The sequence below is a fragment of the Oryzias melastigma genome, linkage group LG21 (genome assembly GCF_002922805.2).
Source record: "Oryzias melastigma strain HK-1 linkage group LG21, ASM292280v2, whole genome shotgun sequence".
NCBI classification, from domain to species: Eukaryota; Metazoa; Chordata; class Actinopteri; order Beloniformes; family Adrianichthyidae; genus Oryzias; species Oryzias melastigma.
In genome coordinates this window covers 10,168,946-10,193,045 of record NC_050532.1, presented here as the reverse complement: position 1 = coordinate 10,193,045, position 24,100 = coordinate 10,168,946, and the positions used below count along the sequence as shown (strand labels likewise).

General features: G+C 38.0%; 1 protein-coding gene across 1 annotated transcript in view; it reads left to right on the top strand.

Annotated features, from left to right (window-relative positions):
• Window positions 1–7,316: 7,316 nt before the first annotated feature.
• The window catches only part of col5a2a (collagen, type V, alpha 2a), a 41,389-nt gene continuing 24,605 nt past the window's right edge, over window positions 7,317–24,100 (top strand). Inside the window, exon 1 of the mRNA XM_024286753.2 lies at window positions 7,317–7,887. Within this exon, the coding sequence (XP_024142521.1) occupies window positions 7,800–7,887 (88 nt within the window). The 5' untranslated portion in view covers window positions 7,317–7,799. The remainder of the gene's footprint in view (window positions 7,888–24,100) is intronic.

Genomic DNA, 24,100 nt, shown 5'->3' with positions numbered 1-24,100 from the left:
AGTCAAGAATGGATTACATCACCCATGAGAGTTCTATTGATTTTCACTGTACCTTTCTTGTCCCCACAATGATTTAACTTCAATAAACTCTTTTTTGAGGTAATTTTCCTTATGGAAATCTGAAAAAAATACCATTAGTTTGTGGGTCAATGCAAAATTCTTGTTAAAAGAGCAAGTTACGGGTTATAGAGATTGTTCTCACTCTACTTCTGCTTGGTTTTTATTAACAGGAAAACACCTCTGTGGAGTTTTGGTTCAAAGCCTGTCAAAAAAAAGGCTTCCAATGCAAGAGACACAGCTTTAGAACAGTGAAATGGATTGAATAGGAATTAATGAGGTTTGTTTGCAATGCTTCAGCTCCAATCTGCCTTTTGGACATCTTGACCTATCAATAAAAAATGTCTTTTAATGGTTGGTTTTAATTTGACTCTACCAAATATTTAAATCATGATTATGAATTTAGTGGTTCCATCCACTAAATACTGACTAAGCCCGCAGATACTTCCGTCCTGGATGGTCATCAACTGTTGCTAAGACATTTTTAGGACACTTTCACTAGTGTCTATATGCTATGTACACACCAGACATGTGATGCGCATTCAATAATGTGCTGAACATGTTGAATTAGCATATAGTGTTCACACTGGGCTGTTAGTAGTTTATTTACTCACATTGGAAGAGGTTTTGTGCAAATTGTCAAAGCAGTGCAAATCTCGTGAATCTCGCTCCAGACTTTTTCTTTCATAGCTTTATTTAGATATCTGAAAGACTTAGTGTCATACAATTTAATCCGGGCACATACGGCAAATATAAATTTCTCATTCGCCAGTTTTTCGAACAAAAGGTTAGCACTTCCATGAATTGAAAAGGACTCAACCCATACATCACTACCAAATCTGAGTCCCTGATTGGTGAAAGTTCAATCGGTTAAATATACAAGGGTAAAGGAAGGGTGAGGTAGGTGAGACAGAGGCATACAGATTTTACTTTTTTTTTATGTCCTCCAAATCCTGTGGACAGCTCAAGGTATCAAGGTAAAGGTAAAAACTTTTTATTTAATCAATATGGGCTCCTTGTTATCCCTTTACAGTGTCTGTCCATTTTTTGACAACAATAACAGCCTGTATCTAGCCGTCAGGGCAGTTCCAATTAAGGCTTTACTAATAACTACAGTATTGCATAAGACTGCTGTACAACAGCTTTACATGTAGATCATAGAGCGTACAACTTATATTAGCCCTATGAGTACTTCACAATACACTTACCAAATCTAGAACAATTGTTCGTATATTCCTTTTAAACAAACCTCAAGGGAACTGCAAGACACACCTGCACTCCCCCTTAAGATGAGTATACATTTGACAAGCTTGTTTAGGAGGTACACTGAGAACCCCTCAGAGCTTGGTTTCCTATAAGCGATTAGCCTTGTCCCTGTTTGTAGTTGGCCATTTCAGCTGCTGATTTCACTCTTTCAGTTTTAGAAGGAATTCAAACTGGACATATTTAGTTTCTTTAAAGTGAACCAAAGTTTCTTTACCCTGATAAATAGGAAAAAAAAATTCAGTCTGAATACACCCAAGTGGACACTGGTCTGGGACCAGGAACCGCTCTCTGGCCCGTCTTTCAAGGTGGTCTCAGTTCATTTCCAGTTGGAATGAGCTCCAATTCGCACTTACCTTCCTCAGTCTGAACAGGCTCCTTGCTCTGAGTGGAACAACTGAACCAAAATGGCCACCGATGCCGTGGATTATGGGATACAAATGAGTAGCGGAACAATGACGAGACACAACTGATTGAAATGTGGTTGGCTGGCTCATTAAAAACAACTTTTACTGTGATATGCGTTGCTTCTCACACTGTTTTCCCAACAATCTATATGTCATAAACACAGCATACCATCTTAGTCGCCATCTTCTCAGCAATCACCAAGCAGCATACCGCCGCTCTACCAAAGCAGCAAAAGTAAGGGTTGTACCTGACGTTGATCCAGATGTTCAAAACTGGTCAGTGAGATATAAAATTTGGACAAGGTTTGCATCTCCATGATTTCTTTGTCTTGTTGCTTTGCCCTTCCCTTGCAATTCCTAGCCATTGACTGAAGAGATTTTTTTGTCACGTGGTTTTGATTACAAGAAACAGAAAAGTCATTTTGATTGCAGCCTGAATATAGACCAAACACAAGGTTCAGGACTCGGTCCAGACCAACAGTCTTTTCCAGAATGAATACACCCTTACACCCAGATCCTTTAACCATATGCACAGCTTGGAATGTAGATTTGCTTGTGAACTGACAGCTTTCCTCATTTTAGATCTCATCTCTCTTCACTTCGGCAGACAGGTACAGTCATGTGGATGCAGTTAGAATCTGCCTACCAGTCCCTTCTTTTGTTCTCTCCCCATCTGTAAATAAGACCTGGCTAAATTTAACTTTTCTCCACCTGAAGCAGGAGCTTATTACCAAGTCAAGAGAACAGTGCGAACTAAAAGCAGAGGTCTCAGACTTTAAGGGGCTGGTTCATTCCCCAGACACTTCACACTCACCAGTAAAAGGTCACGATTTTGTGAGGCAGACAGGCGTAGTTCATCTCCTAAAGAGACACTTGGAAAATTACATGTACGTCATCATTAAGGGAGCAAAAATAAACAACAAAAGTGATTAAAAAATGGAAAATTTAATGGAAAGTCCAAAACCATTGTACGTGGGAAATTTAGACAAATGCAGATGGTGATTAAAAATATTTTTTATGACTTTAGTCAATATTTTTCTCTTTTTTTTAAATGATATGACTTTTTTACAGAGCTTATTTTGCAGCAAAGTTATAGTGTGGAGTTATAATATGTCTGCAAAAGAAACATTGCTGCTGTTCTCTGTTGGTAAGTTCTCCATCCAAGTAGTTGTGCAACAGTTGCCGTGGATACATGATGCTACTGGGTTTCAAACCTCATAATGTGACTCTGTCTCCAGTATTTGGCTTAATTGTTCAGATGTAAAACTATAAAATATCGAGGTCCCTCACTATATTGTGGTTCATCTTTCGTGATTTCACAGATCATTTTTAGATTTTTTTTTTTAATGTACATTGTGTTCTGCGTCTTGAATGGCTTTAGACTACTGTCAGTCTTCTCTATACAGTGTCTCCTGTCCAGAATTTGTTCATTTTGCCAAATTTACATAAATCTTCAATTACAATCAGATCTTTGTTTTTTCATTCTGTAATATTGGACTTATTTTTCTATGAAGGTTTGAACTTTGAGAGTTTAAACAAGAGAGAAAAGTGTTAAAATGTTCATGTGTGACAGAAAAAAGTGTGTAGTGAGGAGTTTTACAACCTTAAAACATCTATAACAAATGTCAAAAATAAAGATGACTCTTCACATTTCATGTATGGTGAATTATTTTTAGAATTTTTCTTTTTAGAATGACGCAATAAAAAAGGGAATACTGTGTATCAGATAAAGATGGAAAGACGCCAGGAAGTGTGTGATTTTTGAGAAACAATCCTCTTGTTTATCTGATTTCTCATCATTTGATAATTGGTATCATCAGAGGAAGGACTGATGATCCTGTTTTTTTTTTCAATCATCTTCCACTCATCTGGGACTGGGTCATGGGCGCAGCAGTCTATGCAAAGATGTCCAGACTTCCCTTGTCCCGACCACTTTCTCCAGTTCCTTTTGGGGACCCAGATTCCTTCCCAGGGCAACCAAGTATATCTAGGTCTTCCCCTGGGCCTCTGCCTAGTGAGATGTATCCGTAACACCTCCCCAAGAGGCGTCCAGGATCCATACGGACCAGATGCCCGAGCCACCTCAACTGGATCCTCTCAATAAGGAGGAGTATTCTGTCCGAATGACCGAGCTTCTCACCCTTTCTTTAAGGGAGCGCCCAGCCACCATCCAGAGAAAGCTCATTTTGGCCTCTTTTATTTAGGACCTTGTTCTTTCAGTCATGGCCCTGAGCTCATGACCATAGGTGTGTACTGGATGAAGAAATTGAGAGCTTTGCTTTATTATTCAGCTCTCCCTCTGTCTTCACCACAACAGGCCGGCGCAGCGACCACATAAAAGGTCGCCGCACCAATCCACCAAACTACCTTTCTACAGTCGAGAACCATGGCCTCAGACTTGGCGATGCTGACCTTCAGATGTGTCCAGTCTGCCACAAACTGCCCCAATGCATGCTGGAGGTCCTGGTTCGATGATACCAACAGGACAACATCATCCGCAAAGATTAGAGACGAAATCTTGTGGTCTCCAAACCAGATCTCCTCTGCCCCCTGGCTGTGCGTAGAAATTCTGTCGAAATAGGTTACAAACAGAACTGCTGATAAAGGATAGCACTGCGAGAGTCCAATATGCACCAGGAACTGGTCCAACTTACTTCCAGCTAGTTTAGCCAAACTCCTTCTCTGGTCAAACAGAGACCGAAAAGCCCTCTGTATGAGAATCACCGGACCCCATACTCCAAGAGCACCCTCCACGGGACACCAAAGGGGACGCTGAACATTTTCAATCCGGTCCTTGAATTCATTGCAAACTGCACTCAACACTCAAGAAATCTGATATTTTACATGTTTGGAAATGGGCAAAATTTTGCATAACTGTTTACCCCGAAAACCTTTTGTGATCCAGCTTTGTGTTTAGTTTGAGACTGGCTGCACTCTATGCACACTGTTTAGTTTTAGTGGGCTCATCTTCTGATTGCTGGATCTGTCATTCTAGTTTTGGCATATACACTCATAGTTAACTGTCATCACTTGCCAGACTTTCTTTATTTACTCTTACCAGTCTTTTGTTTGTGCCTCATTCACTCCTTTTGATTCATATGTGGCAGAAGATGCATTTTCTTTCCTGTTGAATTGTTTCTTTTAATTGATCTTTCAGTTTTCTTTCAGTACTTCATCTTAATAGAGCACTCCATGTCCTTTCTTTTCCCCCAATACGATGGAAGCAATATTTATCACATGAACTACAATAATTGAAAATCCAGAGCTATTGTCTTGGGAGGATAATTTATACCAAAAAAAAGAAAAGGGGAAAAAACTCCAGGTTCTGTGTAAACTAACTGCTGAATGAGCTCTGAAAACCTTTGGCTGACAGTCTGTGACTTAGACACTGCTAATACTTTCCATTCTCCTTCAGTTTACTCCTAAACTACCAAAGAACACCTCATTTCCCCGTCTGTCACAACCATGTGATGCCTAAAGAGAAAAAAAAACAAAAAACAGCAGGATTGTGGTCCATCCGTTTGTTTAGAGACGGCAAACTACCAAAAGATTAATATTTAGGAGACCCTTTTCAGATCTGTTAAACACGGTGCAGCTGTGTCGGCTTTTATGTCAGCGTTCAAACGAAAGCTCTGTAATTACAAGTATTCTAACAAACACTTTTCTGCATTCATCAATTTGGATGGAGTATAATCTGAGAAAAAGACTATGATCTGGTTTGAGTGATTACATTATTTAAGAGAGCTGCTTTGGTTGGGACTCGTTTGATTCTGTAGGAGTCAACCTCATTAAAATGAAATAAATACAAAATAAATAGAAGACAAGAAAAAGGATCTAATACTCCAGGAGCATATGAAGACGTGAGGTGATGGATAATGTAGTCAAATGCGTATGCCAGTTCAAATGGTACCAGGCATACAGGCAAAGAAAATATTTACTTAACAAACACAAGCACAAAACCAAAAAGTTGACATAAAAATTACAATAAAGTGACATAATGACAAGAAAAGAGTTACCTAAAGCTGCAATGGCAGAATAAGTTATTTATAAAAACAATTAATGGGAAAAATGTACTTTTTGTTTTACTGAAATTAGGCCAGAACAGGTGAACAATGCCAAGAAAGTGAAAGAAATACCAACATGTTGAATAAAAAGATAAATGCTACACTGATTAAAACCTTGCTTACATTCACACCTGTATGCACTGCAATTTATTGGCTTAACATCAACCTAGACTTCTACATTTATAGCCACATGGTTCGTAATTGCCAAACTAACACATCTACGTATACTGGAGGGTTTTGGGGTTGCAAAGTCCCTTGATATTCGTGTCAATGGTATGCACCCATGCAGTTGAGAGCTAAGCACCGGTAGGATTAAAGGCACAAACTAAACTCGGTTGCCCAATTTTTCTGATTTCTAACAAGCACTAAGTGAGCACTCATCACATGCACAGTATTAATTGACTCCGTAAGCAGTGCATAGACCAGAGGTCACCAACCCTATTCGTCGAGGGCTAGCGTCTTGCTTGTTTTGCAGCTAACCTTGCTTCAGTAATAGCAGCTCACCTGGATCAGGTGTACTCAGTCAATCAGAGACAGGGCTGAGTCAATTCAGCTAATCAGTATCTACTGAAGCAGGGTTACCCCTCAAGGAACAGGGCTGTGACCCCTGGCGTAGGGTTTGGGGGGGTTGAAAAGAGAAAAGCCGTATGACGTGCCTTCTCGACGTTTTACCTCAAGTATGTAATCAAACATTCATGTGCGGCTGTCGTAACCAGAAGGCCATCAGAGGGAATAGCAAAGACCTTCGGCCGTAGCCATTTTATTTAAGCAAAGCGGTGTATTTGACACACGCATGTGGCACAACAGGACGCCGCCTTCGACAGGCGGATTTGAACGCGCTAGTATGGCGCTTTCGATGCGCTGTTTGTACACACTTGAACAACGCTTTTTATATTCGTCTTGGGACAACACAGTTTACATGTATTTACATGCTACTTTTAGAACGTGTGTTAAATTAGGCATTTTTCTTGGCCAAAACGCTTTGTTTTTAATGGTGCTTTTCCTGGCAATTATTGACGCCTTTGGCTCGCCACAGTTCGCAGCATGCCCGTAGGAAAAATTAACATAAATTTTTTGCTCTACAGGCTCACTAAGCAGTCTACATTGTTGATATTTTATGACAGGTTGCCCATTTTTTGTCCATAAAGATCCCATGTCCCCCGTAAAGTCAGTTGTGACTAAGGTTTTATGCTGACAGTACATTTTTACATTTCTGATCTGTAAACAAACGTTTTGCAGAGGACATCTAGTTTATACCTGTTTTGTCAAATTTCGACAATTACAAGCTTAAAAATAGGCTTTTACAATAGCATTAAGAAACAGCTTAAATATTCCTTTGCAAACATTAGTGAGTGGCGTCATGCAATTAATTCTAATTAAAACATTAAATGATTTCCAGCTCTAGAAAGGACTTAAACAGCTGATGAAATTGCATTTTCAAGTGCATCTTTGAAAGCAACAGTTATATAAAACCTATTCTTTCTTTAACAGGTCTGTAAAAAAAGAATTGTCAGTTAACTGTGAGTGCTGTTTGGTGTCCCAGAGCCTGCAGTAAAACCAAACTTTTATGATCTTGCTTTGGCGACAGCTCCAAACAAAAAACCCAACAAAGAACCCCCTTCAGCGGTCAAAGACGATTCCCCTTGTCTTATCCCAGCGTCTGTTAGTGTTAGTTTAGGATCAACAGATGGAGAAAGTCCCCCTAAGATCTTGTGAACATGGGTGTAGTTCTCTCTCAGCTACTAAAGCCTGTGAGGGGATGGATATGGGAGAGGGCTGACAAAAGGGGGAGGAAAATTAGGCTTGCCAGCATTCTTCTCAGTTAAAGCTGTAACTACAGAAAAAAAAAAAAAAAAAAACCTCTCGCAGTCTGGGGTGGGTCTGCTCGCTGCTTACAAGGAGAGGCACTCTTGCATTCATGGTGGTGTAGAGATAACCTGAGCACTTTTTTTCACCCCTTTTCCCCTTGGCTTTTGCACAGAAGGAGACTCATGTCATTGTTATAGACATGATGATCTCTCGGCATCGGAGGACTTTCTTTTTTCTGATTTCAACGTCTCTGGTTTTGATTGTTTCATGTCAGAACGTGACCACCGGTAAGTGATCCGCTGTTCCTTTGAGTTTGTTGGTTCAACCTTAGACACAGGAATGGATGTTTGGCTGATTTGATCAGAAACAATTTAACATAGGGCAACCTAGTTATGCTTAGCTTGTTTTATAACTCAATTTCTTACACTTTTTTGCTTCAACATCATAGTATGGTACAGTCTGTTCTCGTGCAGAGAAGATCATTGATCATTTGAGGACTTTCTGCCCCCAAAAAAGTCAGGAAAGCCTCCTAACATCTGTCAGTGATTGCAAGCAATGTCACCCCAGGGTGCTGAAAAGTACAGAGGAGGGGGAAATGACCACCTTTGCATTTCAGCTGCACTTCTCCAAACTCTTCAGAACATTTATTAGAAATTGCCACAACCATTTAACCCCCTCACCACGACAAGGAAAATGCTGCACATGTGCAAGGAAAAGAGTTTAGGAGTCTTGGAGGGTACACGGGCTGCATGCTAATGCGGGGCAGATGTGAGGACACATGAGAAGCTGTGATGCTGCTGGATTCTGAGTCACAGAAGGTGCAGACAGAGACATACAGAGCTGGAACACCTGAGCGCTCATGTTTGGCTTAGAACTCCTTTCCAACTTTTTTTCCTCCTCTTTTCCAGCTGCTGCATGTTTGATCTCAGGTGTCGTTTCAAGGTCTCTGCTGTTGATCTGAGCACTGACTAATAAAGCTGTAACAATCATTGAGGATATATATATGTATTTTTTATTTTTAGGCTGAGATTTTAAATTGCAGAGGTGTTGAAATTCCGTAGAGCACCACCATGTGGTAGTTCATGTATGGTCCCACTTATAGGTTAAAACTATACGTAGCAACATTTTGTTTTAAACTAACATAATCGACAAAACAAACTATAAATATACAGTCAGTTCCTTTGGAATTGGTTTTAATCATTAATTTTCCACTTTTTTGATCCTTTGATCTGATGACTTAGTTCTTTTTCCGTAATTGCTCGTGTCAAACAACACCCTAGCAGAATGATTTTCCATGGAACAGTCATGAATGAGATGACTGCCTTTCGACCAGACAACATTTATGGGAAAATGTGGGACAAGGGGAAAATGTTGTTCACCAGCATTTTCAGTAAAACGCGTCTGTGGCAGCTTCTTTTTTTTTTTTTTGGACACACATTGTTAATCCCTATTTTTTAATTACTGTTATTTTTGACACTATGGATTTTAATTTTTTTTTTTTTTTCAAAAACAACAGTATGGCTCATTATCCAGAGCGTTTTATAATTCTGGTTGTGCTTACTGATGTTGAAACAATTTTGCAAGATAAATAATAATCTGTAAAAATGTTTGTTTAGGTGTTAGTATGAATATGCTAATGTGGCTAACATGCTAACTATTTCAGAATTTTTTTTTAAGGTGTCAATAACAAGGTTTGGATATAATGTAGTCACAGTGAAGGTTGTTTTAAGTGGTATCAATCTGTTTTTTATGTGTTACTAACAAAGTTTGGAGTTGGCTTGGTCACGAAGATGTTTTTTTTTTAATTGTATCAGTCTATAATTCACATACCATAGCCACAGTAACATTTTTTTTTTTTTTTTGCAGCATCAGTCTATTTTTTTATTAGTCACCAACAAGTTCGGGAATAATCATAGTAACTTTCTTTTCGGTATCAGCCTGCTTTTCATGTTTGCAAGTTTGGGAGTTAGCATAGTCACAGTAGCTTAATGTTTTTTTTAGCAGTATCAACCTATTTTTTTAGATGTTGCTAATAAAAGTTTGGGAGTTAGTATAACAATAGAAACATTTGATTCAGTGGTATCACTCTGTTTTTTTGCGTTTTAAACAAGATTAGGAGTAACAAGTCTTGTGGATATGCTAATGTGGCTAATGCTTCTAACATAGCTAACGTATACCGTGTTACAAACAAGTGTGTGAATGTGTGTGTGAATGCGGGAATAGGTCTATGATTGTAAAGTGCTTTGGGGCTTTGAGAAAGGTAGAAAAGCGCTCTACAAGTATACAAGTATAGACCAAACAAGTTCTAGAGTTACTGTGAACGCAGTTGATAAAGTCTGACTGACTGATGGATTTATTTTTTTTTAATCTTTTGTCGTGAAATGCACTTACCGGTATATATTTTGGTGGGGCTTATATGACATAAGTTTAAAAAATTGACCATTCATTTTGGGAAGGAGGAGTATTTAAAAGAAACAAAATATTAAAAAAAAAAAAGTTTAATGACTTTGGTCACTCTTCCAAGTTTGGAACTTTTCTTTAACTTGATGTGTGGGTGATTGAAAAAATATTTCATACCTCATCAATATCCAATTTCTCAAGTTAGTGTATTTTTCAAGCAGCCATGTAAACAGGATAATACAATGTATCTGAAAGTGATATATACATGTAGATTTCTATCCAAAAAGCTGATGTTTCCAACCCTTTTTTCAAGTTATTTATTGCATAATTTTACATTTGCACAGGGTTGCAATCAGTATCCAGCAACCATTTTCTCAGCAACAACATGTTAGCCATTTTGCAGACATATTGGTTTTTATGTTAGCACAGCTAATGTTATGGTTGTGAGTGCTAATTCATACAAAGTACCAAGGATAAGTGTCACCAAACATATCATTTTTGAAGACGATTTGCTTAAGTCAGATTTTTCACAGTTATCCAATTTTTGTTGACAAGCAAACTGATTTACTTTTTAGGTCCTTTGGACAGGGAACAGAACAGAAAAATAATTTTAGAAGTCTAAAAATCTGCTGATAGTAAATGTTAAGCACTTCTTTCAGAATCCAGATTGGAGTCATATGCCTGCACATATGTAGAAGGCATGTTTGATGAAGAGAAAAAAAAAATCTGGCAATGAGATCAAATACATCACCCAAAGTTCACCAATAGATTAAGTGACGCCAGTTAGGATTGGTAAGGTAAAAGAGTGGACCATTGTCTGCATCACTAAAAATCTCTTCAATAAAAGGCCATTGACATTTTAACTTAGTGGGTGGAACTATGTGTATGTGTGTGAGAACAGTTTTTCCAGACACTGACGACTGTAAAAAGTATTAAAAGACTAAATGTTGTACCTTACAATGCATCAAAGAGCCTTTATAATCCGCCAACCCAAAACCAAAGAATTACATTGGTCCCGTGAAAAGGTTTTAATATTTATCAGAGCCAAACCTAACAGGCTGCACCATTTTACCCTCTTAAGAACCAAAAAGAAAGAAAAACTGGCATTCCAAATCATCAAACCAACATGAGGTCACCCTGTCTCCCAAATTGGTTCCAGTTGTTCTTGCCACATCACTAACATTGCAATAAATAGGCTGTTTTCTAGCGAAGCCGAAATGTCCAAACATGTGAATTCACCCGGGTCCACAGACGGCTTTGATTGAAAACACATGCTGCATTTTTGAGCTGTGACTAGAAAACACGCCTCCTTTCTACTAGACTTAAGAGGCTCCGGCTCTTGAATTGAGCTCGGTTCTAAGTGACACTCCTGATGGTGTTATCAGCCGGCCGGCTTGACACATTTGGGTTTGAACCTGTGAGGTCGCTGTGACGTAGAAAAGCGGGGGGTTGATACATTTTTTTATTCAGTTTGTGTTTGGAAGGATTGCTCCATGGGAACGGCTAATAAAACCAACTGTTGCAGTCAGCAAACAGAGGATCGGGGTGGGGGGATGACTTCCAGATGTTTACAAAAAAAAACTTTTGGCACTTTTTGGAAAGTGTTACAAAAAAACGGAGATTGCTGGAAGAGAAGGAAGTTGCACCGCAGATGTAAAACAAAATATGTCCTTGCTGCAGGACTCCTCTAGTAGAGACAAATGGGAAGCTTGCCAGCTGTTTTACTTAAACAGTTCTTAGGGGAGGTCTAATTGCCTGTAACGATACAAGTTCAAGCTAAACTAACTATTTGTTCAAACACTATGCAATTACTGCCCCTCCTGACAGGTCCTCTTGGGACACATTGGCACTTTTTCACCTGTCTGTTCTGTGATCATCTCCGTCTGGGAGCAAGACAAGACAAGTCCTGTCAACCAAAGGCTTCTATTGTCTCAATATCCTATTATTAAAACAAGGTGACAACACTTCCACTTGAACTCGTCTTAAGCTGTTCTCCTGTAGTTTAATTTTTTCCATCAGGGTCTTTAAAATTCATGAAGGAATACTTCCACAGCCATGTTATCCCTGTGTACCGGCTCGCATCATCTCAGCCTACCATAGCTTTGACAGTTTTGCTAAAGGAGTGCTGCTTCAATAAGTTTACTGGAAATCCCTGCTCTCTGGAGAGCATTTCAGTCACTCAGTCACCCACTGACGTAGGGATTGAGATTTGGTTGTGTGTTGGAGGTGAATTATTAGGGTAACAATGCAGGCCAACTTTTGAGTGTCAACGATCCATCCACTAACTTGATGTCAGTAGGTTGTATTGGAGTTATTGAAATTTCTCAAACCACTTTCTTCTTGTTCAGATAAGGCTGAAGGGTGCCGAAGACAAAAGGCTGGAGAAATCCCAAATCATTCACCAAAGGACAAGAGAGCAGAAGCTTCAAGTTGCCTTTTGAGCAAGTCAAAAGTCTGAATGAAGACGTAGGCTTAATACTAGACCTCGAGGGCTAGTGTGGTATATGTATTGCAACTAACCTATCATGGAAGTTCCTTATGGGCTACACACCTGATCCAGGTAGTCCACAGCAGATAAGACAGGAATTCTTACACCAGTCCTTAAAGCGTGGAGTTTGACACCCCTGCACTTGGCAGTCGAAGGTTACCGGCTAGTGGGTTGTGGCTGGAGTGACTGGTCTTAAACACAGCTAAGTGTGGCCTACCCGCCCATAGTTACAGCCTCTTGGGTGGAACAGAAAAAAATCCAGCAGATCAACAACAGAATAAAAAAGGACAGACCGACAAGGCCAGGCAGGAAGAGGAAACTGTCAACTCATGACATGATACATTGATTTGGCAAAAATGATTTTTTTTTAGCAGCATGTCATGAGTTGGCAGTTTCCTCTCCCTCCCTGCTCTAGTCGGCCTATCCTTTTATGTGCTTTTGCAAAACTACAACAGTTCCAAACAAATGCAACTTTTTAACACCGGAGATGTTGCTGGCAGAGCCTGAATAACATAGACTCTTCATATGCTGCAACTCTCCATCTACATTCTCAAAGTGAATCAGTTGCAGCTTTTCATATTGCCTTTGTACTGATATACAACACACTGCTAACATCAAGTGTTAAATATAAACGCAAAGGCACTTTTGTCTCCTTCAGAATCCACTGGATTACGTTAATTGTGTAAACGATTGAAGATTTACGGTAGTCGAAACAATGTCAACATTGTAGCTTAAGGGTCAACCACCATCCTGACATTTACTCATACAGGATGCACAATCTACTTTAGGCTGTAACCTTCACTAATGAAATGATGAATCACAGTAAACCTCAAAGTTATCGCTAGAACTGATACAAAAGTATTTGAGCCTGATTTGCATTTAAAGAGGTTCAACTTGCTTTAATCGTGGTTGTCTTTTAAATAAACTGGGCCCATTTTTCTTAGTCAGCTGTCTTCGGAAGCTAAAAATAACTTCACCGCAGTTCTGTTACCTCTTAAAGTGGATATCACAGCCTCAGCCATTTTGCAGCTTTATCTATTTGTTCTTCCACTTCATCTTGCAGATCTCAGGGCTTGCAAAACGGTCCCTTCCATTAGTTCTAAGAAGCAACTATTGTTGCTTTAGTCAAACATTATCTCTTTACAATTAAACAATTAAAGACTAATATTTTCCATCCTGAAATTCCAGAATAAACAAACATGGTACTTGTAAGACGTTAGCCGGCGTACAATGAGGTTTGGTGGTTCAGTCACTGTTGACACAGCTGGTTTGAGTTGTTCCTGGCAGATCGGGGCACTTTTTGCCCTCTGGATCTTATTCTCTGTGCTGGCAGGTTTCAGGGTAATTCAGAACTCCCTGTGAACATGTACCTAATCTGTCTCACGGTGACTATTTCAAAGGCTGCTGTAATTGCTTCCAATCGCCTTGTTTCAAGGTGTGTAATACTCTGTGTGGGATGAACTGCTCAGGGTCAAGTGGTGATGCAGCAAAGTCTCATTGAGCTGACTGAGTAGATTTTCTGACACGTGAACAACCTTTAGCTCCACTGTAGAAGCATTATCCCAAAGCTATGCAGATGCTCTTTTGTATTCAAATCACTTGAAAATGTTTTGTTGAAAGCTCATGATTCGGTGAGATCAAAAGATTGCTTCAAAGCGCTGCACTTATTTGTGTCAAAACGCCACAGAACGGTGGCAGACGGCCATAATTGCATGTTGCTGGTTGACCTAAATTCTACGTTGTATAGCTGGGTTGGGTTTATTACCACTGTGCCGAGCCACATTGGTGTTGGTGGGTGACAGAGGTTAACAGTGTGGTCTCAGACATGTCAAACCTCGTCATAGCCACTGGTTTACACAGCATGGACATTTATTTTAAAGCGGTGGAACATCTTAAAAAGGGTTTTTAGGGCAATTTGGTTGTTCTGAAGCAGAAGGGATACAGTTTTTGTATAGATAAATTAATATAGAATTAATTCCTCTTGTTCATTAAGAACTAATAATTAACTTATGTTGGTTATCTAAGATTGAAAACTTCATTTGTGGCTAAAATAGCTTGTTTTTACAAAAAACAATGTCAGAACATGGGTTTTGTTGGTTTTTAAAATAGTTTTGATAGTCATGTTTGCTATAGCAGGCTAGACTTCCTTTAGCTTTTGAGACACTATAGTCTAGTTTTTATGTTTTAAAATGGTAGTTCTTCTTGAAGCTATTTGTGTCTCCTAACAGAATTAATCCACTGTTTTTTTCGGCATTTCAACCCTACAATCCTACAGAAAATTGTATTTTTGGAGTTTTTAACATGTTCTTATGGCATTTTTTTACATGATAGAGGGCATATATCAAGAAAATTAAGATTTAAATTGTATTTCTGTGTATTTCTTTATTTAAATTGTTGTGAAACAGGAGCAGACAAAACATTTTGTGCGAAAAATGTTGTAAAAGTGGCATGGAAGCCCCAATCGATGGGTCAAAAGCTCCCTGCTGATTCTGACACATTACTAGGCTCCATCTGGCTTAAATGTGTACGGCTGGACAAATTAAATTTTGCTCGCCATTTTTGAGGGCTAGCAGAAGAGCACGTACACAGATGGGTGATGGGAAATTGGGACGGGGTTGCTCTGGATCAGTAGTCCCACCACAACTCAGAAGTGAATTTTTAATTAACTAGTGCCACTCTGCAGAAACTATATCATGGAAAATTACAGCTTTTTTTTTTTTTTGACTAAGAAAAACAGCAATCATAATTAAAATACCATTGGGAACCCTTTTACAACAAATCAAAAGATGATCGGAGTGGGTCTTTAGCATCAAAAGAGAACTGGATACTCAACTGATGTGTGAACATTTTTCCAATCTAATTGTTCTATTTTGGTTAATCAATGAGATGTGTATCCTGAGTTTTATGTTCTTTCTCTGCCCAAGAGGAAGAGATCATCCATGCAATCTGTCATCTTGACCCGGTCTTGCCATTCCGCTGAAACTCAAAAAAAGAAGTGCTGCATTGTGGGTGTTTCTGTTTTTGGATCATTCTCTGAAGTCATGGTTGTGTGTGAAACATTTCCAAGATCTGCACAGAAGCTCTTGCATTTCCAAGTTACTGTCAAACTGTATATTGACTAAGATCTTATTTGAACTCATAGCAGCCTGTTGTCTCTTTTTAACATTTGACATAACATTTTAAATAAAATGTAAAAAAAAAATCCACCCCTTTAAAACAATGAAAACTGACTTTTCTGTAACTACATGGCTGCAGTATTTTAGGACAATGCTGGGTCTGTGCTGCTACCCACTACCTGAAATGTCCAGTCAGCGTTCCCAAGCAGACGTGTCTCACATTAAACCATACCAATGAGATGTGGAAATGTCTGCTTTTGCCCCGATGACTCATGGACACCAGTAACCTAGAACTCTTCTGCAGACCAGGCCAGAGAAAGTGAAGGAAAGTTGAGTTAGGTTATAGTTTCATTGGTCATCAAATGGCGTCAGGGCTTCAGTTCTTCAGAAGTAGATTAAAAAATAAAAATAATTAATATATATATATATATATATATATATATATATATATATATATATACATATATATACACACACACAATTATAAATACAAATAAATAAAAAGAAGTAGCTTTGTTTTTGTCAGAAAACATATGGATCCAGGACTCTAATTTAAAGTTTGCATCCTGACCTTCATAAAACGTAAATGTGAATTTGATGGTCAGTCTTCTGAAATAAGGATTAAAAAACCTTTTCATTTCTGTCTGCCTCTGTTTTTGTCAGATGTAATGTAGCCCTTCCAAATTCCTGTTTACGCAGCTTGAACTAAGTTGTGTTTTATGTCAATCTGTATTTACTATATCTAACACACAAAAAGCTATAAGTACCGGCTTCACAAACGCAGCGCTCTTTGATGTCATGCTTCGCCTGCAGACTTTTCATTCACACAACTTTGTATTTAAAGGGTCAGTTTTGAGGTTGTCTTGTTCTTAGAAAGTTATTTCATCTTGTAAAGGTTGATGTATCAGTCATGTAAACGTTCCTTACGTTGTTTCATCTTTCTTTGCTGTAAAGTCTTCTTTTTCCTTGTTATAAGACAAGGAACAAATATTTATGAACTTTTTTTTGGCTGGATGTTAATGCTGTTGATGGTCCGCTCTTTGATGTCTGGATAGAACAGTAGACCAGGTGGATTCACTCTAAGAGGAAGGCCATACATCACTGTGGAAAGAACAGAGGACTGGGAAGATAAAAAAGGGTTTGGAAGAAACATCAAAAGAAAGAGTAACATAAATAGAAAAAAGAACAATGAAAAAAAGAGCCAGCAAAAGGTGTGAATGATGATGACAGAGAGGAAAACCAAGCGGATTGTTTAGGATGTGTTAAGATGGACAGTAAAACCCCAGCGAAGGAAGTTATTTTGAAAATGGAATTTCCTCTGGAGCTGCATGGGTTTTAGGTCTGGCTGTTAAGGACTAATGTGATTTATTGTCCAAAGAGAAAACAGACCCAAAAGCAAAACAGTGTTTTAGCTAAAAACCCTAAAACTGGGGATTTATGCCTGTTCCACACACTCAGTGTCTAAATTATATAGTTCAGACCAATCAAAGGTGTGTGAATTCACAACATTCTCTGCTTAAACTGCAGCAATATGTTATGATCAGGACGTCTTTAAGCTCCTAGAAAACAACTATTCTTATGGCAAAAAAAAGAGCTGTTAAACAATCTGGCAGAGTGGTGGGCACTGGTATTCTGGATGGCATCACAGGGACAGTGAGAATGTATTTTATTGCCGGATAGGGGTCACAAGGGCATCAGTGGGAAATATTGCTGTCATGCTTTTCTTGTTTGAGACATCATTTTTCTGTGAACATGTGTGAGTGAGTGTCTGTGTAAAAGAGAGGGAACAGTTTGTTCTAAATGGATTTAACTGCAACAGAGCTGGATTTTAGGCCACGGTGTTCTGTTTTACTGCGTCATGTGGAATTTAGTCTGAGATGCCAGTAATGGAATTCACATTAATATATATATATATATATATATATATATATATATATATATATATTAGTGTAGTGCTGTCAATTGATTAAAAAAAATAATCTGATTAATCGCAATGTTTTACTAGGTAAATTTTATATGACTTAATGCAGCTTTTGAACAAAAACAGGCCAGAGAGAAAATTTGTCCTTAATTTTAATAAAGTTAATGTATTCATTTTCCAAACCCTTTCTGTCCCAGTCAAGGTCACGGGGCTGCCAGACCCTAAAAATGCACTCACACAAAATGTCATTTTTGCGGCGAAGGCGGACAATTTTAATGTTAACTCAATGGTACAGACACAAATTGAAGCAATCTGAAGTCCCGCGGCGCAATTTGAGTGATGTGCTCAATGCCGCGGTCTGGAGTGCCGCTCAATTTGACCAGTGGGCTGCGAATTCGTCACGTAGCAAAAGAGGGGCAGGCCACATGAATTTGTTGCGTGAATCCCGTTTGGTGTGAATGCTCCTTAACCCAGTCACTCCTGGGCGAAGGCAGGATACACCCTGAACAGGTGGCTAGTTTGTCACATGGCCCTAAACATCCATACACACTTGTATTCACACCTATTTTTAAAGTGTTAACTCAGATATCCCTGAAGTTTAATTTTTGTGCATAAAACACATCAACAGTAAGATAAGCAAAACTCTGAAGATTTTAAGTTTGCAGTATTACGCCAAGAAAACAGTCACAAGAAACACACATTGTGTTTCTGCACTTTAAATAAACTTATACTATGATCCCGGTTAATACCTGATTTTGATTGGCTGCTGGGTGTAAATACACACCTAAAAAAGAAGTTCCGATCAGCCCAAATGTTCTATATCACTGCGTAAGTTTCTTTAAAACATTTTTTTGCTTCATCTTGATGGACAAAAACAAGCAGTAGGAGGTCAACTTTTTCTCTGAACTAATGCTATATTTAACCTATTGTGACGATCGACATATATATGTCTTTCCTCTGCCACTGCAGTCGATGCTCAGCCACGCGTGACAATGGGCCTCTCTACATGCCAAATAGTCCACTTTTTGTGACTAAGCGATCTAAACTGAAACAATAACAAGAATAAAGTACTAAAAGTTGATTGAATATTTATTACTTTTGTATGTGACCATGGAATAAGTGGGATAATGCCCAACAAAGTGTGTATCATCAGAAATTAACGCTGAAGTAGAGGCCTGAACTGTCCAACTTGAAGCGGAAGACGGTTGCTTCGCAAAGTGTCATTTAAAAGATTGCTTAAAAAATGAATGCATTATTTATTAAGACTTTCATTTTTTTTAATTAATCACAAGCGTAAATGTTTACAACCTTTATATATATATATATATATATATATAATTTATATACTATTTGTGGTGTGGTCAGTGGACTCACTTGGTTAAACTGTGGAACTCTTGCTAGTGTCTGTCTTTACTATTCACATGAAAAGGATATATTATATCATCTATCCATGAAGATACATTTATCAAATCTGAGTGATCCTTATAGACATAGTGGATGGATATCATCAAGATCTCCTATAGCATTCTAAGTCGCCTAAAATAAGTGGGAGTTTGATCCATGCAAGATGCTAACTTGAAAAAAGTTGAGTTTAAACATCCTTTCACAGAGACTGGTGAGACATGGAGGAAAAGTCCACATAGTTTTTATACGGAAAATAAAAAAGAAGGGGTTATGAGAAAGTACAGACTGATGCGAAGGAAAAAGTGTGGGGTTTAAAGAGGAGCCTCCGGCAGCCATTTGGTTTGAGGACAGGATGCAGCAGCCCTAAAATGTTAAAGCTCTGAGGTCAGACAAAATGTGGAGGCAATCGTTTCTCTTTCTTGCCTTCAAGGTTGTTCCTAATCACGAATACAGCGTTTCTCGTAAAGGTCTTCGCACTGAAAGAATTATAATCTTGAAGCACCTGTGATGGATAAACGTTTGCTTGAAAAGTGAAGATTTCATAGCCGTCAGATTGTGACCAAATGTTAAACTGTGGAAACTTTAGATACGTGGTAAATATTTATGCATAGTGCACATTTTTAAATTAAATCCATGATTAAAACCAAAGTCTGACGTGTTTAAAAGTGAAAGCCAATTTATTGTAGACATGGCTGAAATCCACATTTTGGGCCTTCATAAACAATTCAAATTTACATTTTATATTTCAACCTCCACCTTTTGAAAAAAAAAAAAACCTTATAGAGAGAAAGGGCAGAAATTAGATGACTTTTTGAACACTAACATTTTCAACTACGCTTAAAAAAAATTGAAAGCTCACTTCAAAAACTGGTTACAATTTTTAAGCCAAGCAAATCTTTTCCAGCAGGAGGACATATACTTACTTTGGGTACTGGGATTTTAAATTATTATGTTTTGTTTGGGAAAAAACATTTATATTTTATTGAATTTGAATGTGTAGTCACCACAAAACCCCTTAAACTCAAAACATATGGTATTATTTCGTTTTAAACTCTTCAGAAGAATTGCTAAATATCACTTCCATGGTGATGATTTGCTTTAATGCAGTTCTATTGACCTACGAAGGAACCATGAAGACTTTTTGTCTTTAATTGTCACTATGAAAATAAGAGTTTGTAGTATCATATTTATGTTTTTCTCCCAACTTTTTTTTTTTAGTAGCATAAAAGGGTATGCATAAACACATTTCTGGTTTGAATTTGACTATTATTTGACTTTTATTTGGAACTTACATGCTATTTTGTGAAATAAAGAATAAATCTACTTTACTACTGACAGAACTGTATTTACCCAGGCCAGGGACTGGCACAGGGAGACCCAGACTTAAGGGCCTCCCCCTCTTGTGGCTACGTGGTTAGGCAGTAGCGTGAAGAGTCTTGCCTAAGGACCTACAATGGAATAAGCTAATTGCGCCCATAATTTCCCCTTTGCCAGTCTTGTACTTAACCAACTTCTAAATGTTTATGCCAGCAAAAATCTTACCTTGAGAACCTGTGGCCTCCCTAAATATATATATATATATATATATATATATATATATATATATATATATATATATATATATATATATATATATTAAAGGTCAGAGTTGATAAGTATTTCTGATCAAACTCTAGAAAAAGGCTTTAAAAAGGAGTGCATGTGCAGAAAAGAAGCTGAGTGAAATGTTATCATCTTTCTATGTTTTATCAGGCAGCTAGTGTTGGACTCTCTCTGTGTATCTAGACTCCACAGTTTATTCTCTCCCATCTGGTTGTGTGCTCGGTTGATGTCAAACTGCAGGGCGCTCTGACCTTTTGTGTATGCTAGCTGTCTGCTCTGGACAATTGGAATGTTAAACTTTAGCGTCTACCCATGTCGGCTGCCTGATCCAAAAAGGAGCCAACTCAAATGTTGGCATTAAACTCTGTACTACTCATTTCTAAGACTTATTTATTCATTGCATTTATTTAAAAATGTAAATGAAGCAGAAAAAAGTACATATGGATTTTGTTTTTATGCTTTTACTCCTTGAGCACTAAAATCCTCAAATGGAACCATTATTCTTTGTATCCACATAGCCAATGTATTTTTAAGGTACCTCACACAATCAACACATCCAACTGTCCTGTTATAATTCTGACCATGATAATCTAACTCTGTCCGATCATTGAAATAGCCTACATTTCCCTAGAGGAAGTTTAGTGGTACCTACAAGTTTAGGGGTTTGGAATTGACTCACCTTATTCTCTGCAGGAGTGATATAAGCATCAGTTTCTTTAGCTTTAATGGATACATTAAAAAAGAAAAAGAAAAAATTGCTAAGAAAGAAAGTAATTTCAATTGCATTAGAGCGTAAAAAATAGAGGGTTGGTGTGAGAACATGAGAAATCAATCAAATGCAGGAGTCCCACGGCCAATGTGTGAGAGTTGGCAGCCCTGTAAGTCTGTTTTTTTTACATGTTGCAAAGAATGTTAGGAGTTACAGGTACTGTGAATATGCTAATGCAGCTAACGTGTAGCATATCGAAGTGTGTTTTTAACGAGTTACAAGGTTGGGAGTTAGCATAGTCAACATGAAGAACGTTTTTGTAGTATCAGGCTATGGCCGACTTCCTTCCCTACTCGCCATTTTGTAGTGCTGTCTGAATCTACTATTCCAAAATGAAGTGCATTAATAATTTCTCAGAACTCTTTGAGAAAAACTAGGGTGCATTGATGCTCACTACATTAGCAAATATAGACCACAATGCATTGGAGTCGAACAATTTTTGAGAGTAAAAATGGGTTTAAATGAAATGTTTTATCAAACCATCCACATTTTCATCATCAGAACACAGTGGAGTCACAAATAGACATTGTGAAATTTTTGTATTGATTCTATTTTCAATTTGTGAAATCGGTGACGTCATATCTGGCGTTTAGAAAAACGAAAGAAAAGTAGTGAGCATGCTGTCAAATTGTTTTTAAAATCCATGGCACTAGACAGTCCTGCAATATTTAGTTTTTTAGGGATTAGGGTGGGAATTAGAACAGATAATCTTTTATTTTGCCTGTTGCAAACAAGGTTAGCTAGTTGTTATTGTAAATAAGCTAACACGGCTAACCTGTAGCGGTATAAGCCTATGGACGAATTCCTTCACTACTCATTATATAGCGCACTATATAGTACAGTGGCCATTTTGTAGTCCTGTCCGGATCTACTGTTCCAAAATCGAGTTCCCTAGAAATTTCCCAGAAGTCTTTGCGAAAAAAAAAAACAAAAAACAGTGTTAATCAATGCTGTTTGAGTTGGCTAATATAGACTACAATGCATTACGTTTGAACACTTTTTGGAAAAAAAGGTGTTTAAATGAAATTTTTTAGTAAACAATCAACATTTTCATCATTAGAACACAGCGCGATAATGGATAGATGTCGTAAAATGCTTGTACTGATTAGATTTTTACTTTGTTAAATCAGTGACGTCATATTTGCACTTTAAAAAAAAGTAGTGGGCATGATTTCCAAATTGCTTTTAATATTCAGGGTACTAAATAGTCCTGCACTATCGTTTTTATAGAAGTTAGGGAGTAGGGTGGGAATTCAGACATGATCTGAAAGTTACAGGTATTGTAAATATGTTTTTTTACGTGTGACTGACAAGGTTGAGAGTTAGTCTGGTTACAATGTCTATTTTTGTGGTGTGAGTTATTATTTTTTTTTTGCATGTTGCTAACAAGGGTAGGTGTTATTGTACATAAACAAACATGGCTAAGGTGTAGCAGTCTGATTTTTTTTACTTGTTACTAAAAAGTAACATTTGGTTTTTTTTTGTATCAGTTTGCTTTTTCACAAACAAGGCTGGCAATTACAGGTGTGGTGAATATGCTAATATGGCAAATGCAGTTAAGTAAGTCTGACTGTCTGACTTATCTCTGACTCTTTTATCTTGCTCAATGCACTGTATAGTTTGGTGCGCCTTATATGCGACAAAGGTTTGAAAATAGACTTCATTGAGGGTGCTCCTCATAATCCAATCCTCCTTATAGTGCTGACAATATGATAAAATCACTGTAACATGAAGATAACACGAGGAACAGGCAAAGGAACACAAGCATTGTTTACAGCCCAGCCCCTGATTAGTCCAACAAGTGTGTTCTGAGAGTTTTGTTTTTGTAAGGTGTCATTTTGATACTGCCAAAGCCCTGTTTTAACACTTGGACAAGGAGCTTGAATAGTTACTTTTTTTTTTATTTGTGCAACATTTCCTTTAAAAGCTTGCGCTGACCTTGGGGAAGCAGAGCAAAGAAATGCTAGAAATGAGAGAGTGATATCTAAACTATTTGTTGCAGTTACTTTCAAGTCTAAAAGCTGAAAAGGAAAGCATCTGTCATGCACTAATCGGCACAACTACTGACTCAAAGCTCAACATATTATGAAAGAATAGTTATTACGGTCTAAGTTAACATTAAATGTCCTTGTTTAGACTGTATCTAAAGCTCTATAATTCATTGAGTGGTTTAAATTACTGTGACATCACAGGCCTGCCTCCAATTTAGCTTCATTTGTTTTCACTTACATGTGGGTTGTGCAATGCTCTAATACAGACTTTATAGGAGGTTATTAAGTGTCCACCATTTTAATTGCATTGCTAAACATCTGTTTGAGAATAAAAACAAAACCAGAAGTAAAAGTTTATCTAATGTAAAGTCATACATGCCCTGAGTTGCATCGTGGGACATCGTGTGCAGCTTTTGATGATTGGGTACATGCCTCAGATTTAAACTCTGACCCGGGTGACAGTCTGGGTTCAGACCTCAGTCTGGCTCTGCTCTGAGTTGAGCTTAAGCATCATCGTTAAAGAGTCTTGTACTTCTCTAATTATTCATTTCGCAGCGTGTTCTCTGGCATTCGGCTCCCTTACATCACCATGAAAACATGCACGACCACTGGATGAAACTTCCATGTTGACCCCCCACACACAAAGATTGCATCCACTGAACTGTTGGGGAAAGTGGCTGCAGAATTTACTTCCATAAGTTATATATTTTTGTTTTGTGTTTGTAACATTTTGTACAATTTATAGTCTGAGTGGGTTTGTTTGAAGATTACTTTTATTTTTTAAAGTGTTCTTTTCGGTTCGAGTCTCA